Source organism: Carya illinoinensis, chromosome 6 (genome assembly GCF_018687715.1).
Source record: "Carya illinoinensis cultivar Pawnee chromosome 6, C.illinoinensisPawnee_v1, whole genome shotgun sequence".
In the NCBI taxonomy this organism is placed as follows: Eukaryota; Viridiplantae; Streptophyta; class Magnoliopsida; order Fagales; family Juglandaceae; genus Carya; species Carya illinoinensis.
The window spans coordinates 26,425,088-26,432,643 of NC_056757.1; the positions used below are offsets into that span (position 1 = coordinate 26,425,088).

At 36.4% G+C, this 7,556-nt stretch overlaps 2 protein-coding genes across 3 annotated transcripts; one reads left to right on the forward strand and one right to left on the reverse strand.

Moving 5' to 3' along the window:
- Window positions 1-393: 393 nt before the first annotated feature.
- On the reverse strand, window positions 394-5,069 carry LOC122314147. 2 transcript variants are annotated; one of them, XR_006243618.1, is made up of 6 exons: window positions 4,900-5,069; window positions 3,557-3,761; window positions 2,475-2,565; window positions 2,338-2,379; window positions 1,792-2,187; window positions 394-1,716 (listed from the first exon to the last, which is right to left on the reverse strand). XR_006243618.1 is itself a non-coding variant. In XM_043129559.1 (4 exons), the coding sequence occupies exons 2-4, from the start codon at window positions 2,478-2,480 to the stop codon at window positions 1,864-1,866; spliced, it is 372 nt and encodes a 123-aa protein (XP_042985493.1). In that variant the 5' UTR covers window positions 2,481-3,761; window positions 4,900-5,069; the 3' UTR covers window positions 394-1,863. The 2 variants fall into 2 exon arrangements, 1 of the variants encoding a protein (XP_042985493.1); XM_043129559.1 differs by having other exon boundaries at window positions 394-2,187; window positions 2,475-3,761.
- A 358-nt stretch (window positions 5,070-5,427) lies between these two features.
- Window positions 5,428-6,165, forward strand: LOC122312713. The gene has a single exon (XM_043127383.1). It carries the CDS (start codon window positions 5,428-5,430, stop codon window positions 6,163-6,165), a length of 738 nt encoding a protein of 245 aa, XP_042983317.1.
- The last annotated feature ends 1,391 nt before the right edge of the window (window positions 6,166-7,556 follow it).

Genomic DNA, 7,556 nt, shown 5'->3' on the forward strand with positions numbered 1-7,556 from the left:
TATTTTGTGTTGTATTTATGTTGAGTTTATGGTTATGTCATATATTGTCAATTCTATTGATTATAGTAGAATCTTATACCCGTCGAGAGTCCTTCATGATGTACACGATAGATTGTTGCAACCACTAGTACCAAAAAAATAATAATAATAAAATAAAAAATTGAGTTATAGTCTAACCCCAGCTCTGAAAGAGAGCAAACTAATAATAAGTCAGTAGGTAGAGATAACATGCATGAAAACAGAGAAGAAGAAAATAGAAATAGTAAGAAGAAGAAGCTTTAAGACTGTATTATTTTTCTTGTTTTCTATACAATTACACATTACTACAAAGTTAATATATATAGTTGGTGTTGGGTTGCATGTAGAGATTGGTCTAGGAGCTATAAATCAAGAAACAAAGAGTTCACTAGACTATCACTCTACAATGGGCTTGAGTGAAATTCAACTTGTGAGTTCACTCGAGGTGAGCTTGATAGTGAGCTCAAGCGATACTTAACTTGTGAGCAAGTCTTTCTAACCAGTGTTCCTATGAGCAAGTCTTCATGAATGACATTGATCTCAAGGCTTGTCAAACTGGAAAGATTCTTCAGTTCTTCATGATCTCTTCTCAAACCATCAACCTACAAATCTTTACAGCTCCATTTTGATATTTACCTTCTCAAAGTCCTACAAATATATAAACAATAATCTTGATTATCTCAATCAATAATAATGGTATGTAATCAATCCAAAATTCTGTAAGGAGAATATATTGCAAGTTACCTAGTGTATAATTTTCGAAAATTATACAAAAACCATCTTGCATACCTTTATATGCTGGCAGCATTAAAAACATCCACCTTATAGCATTTTTGTAGTCATTAAGAAATATAATTATAGCATAAATGATAAGTAGGGAGGTACATTCATGATTTCCAAATCATGCAGCTAGTTGCATTCTACTAGTCATTTCGTACTTATTTTGGTGGTTTTGCTTCAATGTTCTTGATGTAACCAATTGTAATCTGCATCTTACATATGAGTTAGGCTAAATCAGAAAGGATATAGAAATTCCTTAATCCATAAAAGTATATAGTAAAATTAATAGACGATCGAGAACTTCTTTTATCATTTGATTTATGGAAACTTGGTATATATAGAGTTTGGTCAAATATCAAACACTATATACTCATTAATGCATAACCACATAAATAAGCATGAAAAAAAAAAAAAAAAAACACATGATGAGGCCTTGCACTAATGCCAAACCTTGCATACAAATAACTTACTTGTGAACATGTATCCTGGCCAAGATTCAGTACTCCTCATTTAGTACTTTATATATAGATTAGTCACAAATTTCCATCTCCAGAGAAATAAGTCCTATAGCTTGACAGCTCAACACTTTGACTGCACTTTGCCCTTTACTTTAAGTTAAGTCAACTACATACCATGCCTTTCATCTAGCCCAACCAATCCTATAGTTTGAATATTGTCATCAAAAGCCAATTTTCCAATGAGTGTCACCAAAATAGCACAACCAATGATTAGTTTGACCAGATTCATATGAATATCTCAAAATATTTATATATGTAAGAGGTTGAGGTTCATTTTTTTCACTTCAAACATGCAGCTCTAGTCATCTATGCAGGGTCTGATATCATTTCTAGCTTCATTTCTTTCTGCTACCCATAGCTCCAAGAAACCATTACTAAAGATCATTCCATGCCCCACAATCTGACAAGCATCAACAAAATGTTAGACTCCAACAACGCTTTTTATGTTATACTACAGTGAATATCATCTACTTACCCAAAATCACAAAAAATTTTGCTGTGGCAAAAAAGGTAGTTATGCAGGTCCCTGAGTCTCTCCATGAGACTCTCATTGGGACCACCTCTCTGACATATATGTGCTTATAAACTTGTCATATGTTGTTTGCTGCTCCAACAAAACTTGCACATCCCCTCTTAATTCTTCGAGCTGCCTCTTGTAATACTCAGCATCTTTCTCGTGCCTCTCGGTTGTTATTGATAATTCTGCAATTCTTTCATTATTGCGTTGTTTAGAGGACTTGGAAATAACCATCTCACTCAGTCCCTTGGCAAATCCTGACTTGTATCCCAAGACCTCCCTAAATACTTCTGCTGCAGTTTCCTTTGTCCACTTCTCAAGCTCAAGTTCAAACATTTTGGCCACCATCAAGTTCTAATCAAATGAGCAAAATATAAAACTTTAGCTTCAAAAATCATAAGTGAAATCATAAAGTAATTTAATAATAAAATAGATGATTGGACTCTCATATTTTTCTTCTGTCATGGGAGTCATAAATGTGCCATTCTTCTTCGACCACCTCACCTCTTTGAAGAAATCAACCAAATTATCACCATCAGTCTCGGACTGCAAATAACACTAGATTGCATTATTTTCCACTTGTGAGCAGTAACAATGTTAATGCCAAAATTTTTATTTACAAACCAATATGATTTATGTACCCTCATTTATAGAATCCACACAAACGAGGTTCTTCCAGCTGTGTGGTTAGTTTGTTGCTTCTCCCTTATTTTTATTTCGCTCAGATATCCTCTGTAACTCATGTCATAACATAAATAATAAGTAAATATACTAAAGAAGAAAAATATTCACCCATTGAAATAATACATAAAAAACTAGATTGACCAAAATGGAGTTTAGCCATCACTATATCCAAGGACTAAAAATAATGGAGACTCTGGGGTTGGGAAATCATAATCATTCCCTCAATGTTTAACATGGAGGAATTGTGGTTAGTACAAAATTTTTACTCTAAATAATATTTAACACAAATCTTTAACATTTGAATAGGAAATAATAAAGTACCCGAATTCCACATCATGTAGTTAAGCATGAAGTGGAATTACCTTAAAGCCCTCACTTGACCATCTGGGGCATAACTTGGCCCAACTATCTGGCGGTACCAACTAAGGGCCATTGGCAAGGGCTTCTTCATTATTCTTGTACTGCTTGTACCATGTAGATCATACCAAATATGATTATACCTCTTCTACTGAGTCTTTGTTACCGTATCACGATGATTATTCTTTGACCAGTCTAGGATAAAGTTAGCCTAGAGACGAACATCGTACAACTATTAATAAAGTTTAGCTAGAAATTAACATTTAAATGAGCATACTCAAATTCATATCCTATACGTAGAACATGCATGTAGTTGGTGTTATATTACCCCCAAAACTAATCAACTCTTCCTTCTCGTTACAATGTACGTCATGCTAACTAGCACGACTCAAGTCACCATGGTGCTTCAATATCCACGTAACCCTTGATGTAAACACAACAGCATTTTCACAACAAGGTGAAGTCTCACAATCCTTTATCTTCAATATTATCTTCCCATGCTTGCGAAGTTTGTCAAATTCTATGCTCTTAGCTGCTTCACACCCACATTTTCGAGTAGGCGGTACTAAGGTATCATGAACCACCATATTATAATCATCATTGAACAATCAAATATCTCCCCAAATGATTCCATACAAGTTAACATTAGTATGTATAGACGGAAAATTAAATAAAACATTACCATTTGTGCTTCTAGGCGAATCGACTATTAGCTCATAGGGTTCAGTGCTCTGGAAAACATTTGGTGGCTCAATTGAGTCATCCGAGCTTGATGGAGCATTGTCTCTAAGATTTAGGGTAGCAATGGGTGTTGTATTTCTTGCTTTTCTTGTGATTTATGAGCTACCTCAACCTCAACCTCTATCTCTTCCAAGTATTGGCATGTTCTACAAGTTGACATAAATATTGCATATTAAATTAAAACTCTCAATTTTCCAAAAATTTCACAAATTATGCACATCGTACACCACATAAAACGAAACACATAATAATGGGTGGTAAGAATTTGTGTGGCTGAAGGTAATGTTCCTAATTTATGGTTTTTGCTCACCAACAACCAAATTTTTGTTTGATTGTCCTTGAAGTCATCAACAACATAATAAGACAAATCATCCTCTAGTCCTCGATTCTTGGCGTAGCTTCTAATAGATGAACCCAACTAATGATTTTTATCAGCCTTTAACAAGTATTATATTTCCATCCAAAGCTCAAAACTTCCTTATTTGCATAATTATATGCATATAACATCAAAACAAGCAGAATATGAAGCCAAGATTTAACCTCATTAGCCCAATTATTAATAAAAGTATATATACAAGAAACAAGAGGGTTATAGATTGCTTGTATGTATGTATGTATATATATATATATATATATATATAAAAGGACTTAGTGAGGAGCAAGTATATATTTCTCTTCCTATGACCAGTAATATAGAACTCTTGAGAGTAGAATATTGTGGTACATGCATGACTCTTGATATGGGTATTTATAAATTAGGATTTGGAAGTTTTTTAACTATCAAGATAAATAAAACAACATCAAGGAGTGAAAAACTGCATCTCAAGTTAAATTATACTTTGCTATATAACATATATAAGAGACTTATTTATCTCTTTAATGTAAAGAGTATCAAGACCTAAAGTACTCGGAAATCAAGACCATTGCTCCCAAAATTAGTAACTCAGATTCCATCTCGGCTCTGCCATCCAAATTATTAAACCACTATGATTTAGTCACAAAATATATATGTTCTTGAATGCAAGTAGTGTTTAAAATAAGTGTTTAAAAAAATAGCCTTTGGGACTAAATCGCAGACTTGGAAACATTACTATAAATATTTGACACTTGCTAAACTAACCTAATGTAAAAATAAACATACAAGAAAATCCCAACATGAAACTTTGTTAGAAAATCACTCAATATCTCCGAAACTCATAACCCGTATTCTGCTTGATGCAAGAAAGTGCTAGGTTAAAACAAGAGAAATAAGCAAAAGAGAAATATACAGGAGAAAGTCGGTACCATTGTAGTAGTTAAAACAGGAGAAATAACCAGCTTGGGCCTTCAGCTTCTATGGTTTACAAATTCTTGAGATTAAGCTTCAGCTTCAGCACCTATAAGTGACAGAAAAATACTCACGTTATACATAGCTCCTGCTCAGCAAAATGCCTAGAAAATACCTCCCTTTTAGAACTACGTTAGTATTTGGAAAGAAGTTTTTGGAGAGTTAGGAAGGTAAGTACTATTAAGGAAACTGAAAAATTCAAACAAACAACAACAAAGATCCAGCTGCCACAATAAACACAGCCAGATTTGATGCCTCTCGTGATTCTAGGATCAGTTTTTTATTTTGTAAATATTGTCATTTATTACATTATAATTTTCCTTTTCAATTGCATATCTTGTATGCCTAAAATTAGGCCTCTCGGATTGTATATATGTATGCAGAGCATGAATAGAAATTTGTGAGAAAAAAAAAATCAATTCTCTATATGGTATCAGGAGAGCCAAACCTCTAACGAGTAAATTCCTCTTCTCAATTCCTGCGACATGGCTGCCACCCCTGCATCCACAACCGATTCACCCATTGTCACCATCAATGCCGCAACAACCATCAATGAAAAACTCACCCCCTCTACTTTTCCTCAGTGGAGGGTGCAATTTGAAGCCTTGCTCACCGGTTATGACCTCATTGATTTTGTCACTGGTGTCAAACAATGTCCTGCTATTGATGCCACGAACTCTGCTGCATCCCGTGCCGCGAACTCCCACTGGGTTCGCCAAGACAAGCTCATCCTCCACGCCATTCTTGCTTCCACCTCAACCACTATCACCCCTCTTCTTGTTGCTTACAAAACCTCTCATGAAGCGTGGAGAGCACTAACCCGTTTATATGCAGGGAAGTCTAGAACTCGTGCGATGCAGCTCAAGGAAGACTTGACCCTGAGCACTCGTGGAAATCGCATGGTTACTGAGTTTCTTCAGGCCATCAAAGTGCTTGCCGATGAGCTTGCCATCATTGATCATCCGGTTTCGGATGATGACCTAACCCTCTACATCCTCAATGGATTGGGTCCCGAATTCAGAGAGATTGCGGCACCGATTCGCACTCGAGAGACCTCTCTGAAATTTGAAGAAATACATGACCTTCTTGTAGGTCATGAGAGCTATCTTCGCCGACTGGAGCACCAATCGGCAACTACATTTGTGCCCACTGCTAATTTCACTCATCGGCAAGGAGGAAACTCTGCACAGAACAAACAACACGGTAAGCCCTATTCCCACTAAGTCACGTGGTAACAATGGGAATCATAAAAATGGGCCTTCCAATTCGGGCTTCCGGAAATATAAGCCCAAGTGCCAATGGTGTGATCAATTGGGCCACACGGCCAAAAACTGTCCAAAAATGCCCTCGGCTGAATTTACAGCAAACTGTGCCGGATCCTCTCAAGGAAAAAATCAAAAGTGGCTAGTTGACTCGGCGGCATCTCACAACATGACCACCGACCTCTCTAATCTGTCAATTCATTCTGAATATGACGGTACTGATGAAGTGGTAATTGGTGATGGATCAGGTTTGCCTGTATCTCATATTGGTTCGTTATCTCTTGCATCCTCTAATCGTGTCTTTCAATTACGTGATACCCTTTGTGTTCCCTCCATTCAAAAAAATCTCATCTCTGTTCATCACTTCACCAAGCATAATAATGTTTATCTTGAATTTCATCCTACTTATTTTTTGGTGAAGGATCGGATCACGGGGGCGACACTACTCAAAGGCGATTGTAAAGATGGAGTGTACCCATTTCCGGAGAATCCATCAACAAATTCCACAAATGTCATTGCCTATGTTCATGAACGTACCACACCTGATGGGTGGCACAAACGTCTTGGTCATCCCTCGTCAAAAATTGTTCACCATTTAATTCATGCCTTTTCTTTACCCACCAATAAAAATGATAATTTTTCCCTTTGCACTTCATGTTCTCAAAATAAAGCTCATCGTCAACCGTTTCATTCTCATGGTTTCTCTAGCACCGCTCCCATGGAATTAATTTACACGGATGTCTGGGGTCCATCTCATGAAATTGGTATTGATGGTTCCAAATATTATGTTATCTTTGTTGACCACTATACCAAATACATTTGGCTATATCCTATGACACTTAAGTCCAATGTTCAAACTATTTTTCCTCAATTCCGAAATCTTGTGGAAAATAAGTTTAACACCAAAATAAAGAGTCTCTATTCCGATAATGGTGGAGAATATATTGGACTAAAATCTTATCTTTCAGTTCATGGAATTAGTCATTACACAACGGCCCCTCACACTCCACAACAAAATGGCATGTCCGAAAGACGACATCGTCATCTTGTTGAAACCGGTCTTACCTTACTCACCGATGCTCACATGCCTCTTTCATATTGGCCATATGCATTCCAAACCGCTGCATACTTAATCAATCGGATGCCCACTTTGAAATTGAATAATCAATCTCCATTTCAAAAATTATTCAATCAAGTTCCAAATTACCTCAAGCTAAAACAATTCGGCTGCCTATGTTACCCACTAACTAGGCCTTATAATAAACATAAGCTTGAGCCCAAGGCCCAACCGTGCACCTTTGTTGGTTACTCCCTCTCCCAAAACGCATATCTTTGCCTTGAGCCAAACACCC

Excerpts from the sequence above, each read along its gene's own strand:
- LOC122312713 (XM_043127383.1), top strand. The coding sequence starts at position 5,428 with ATGGCTGCCACCCCTGCATCCACAACCGATTCACCCATTGTCACCATC.
- LOC122314147 (XM_043129559.1), bottom strand. Across the intron at positions 2,188-2,337 it reads TGGTTGATTTCTTCAAAGAG|AACTTGATGGTGGCCAAAAT; the intron begins GTGAGGTGGTCG and ends TCATTTGATTAG.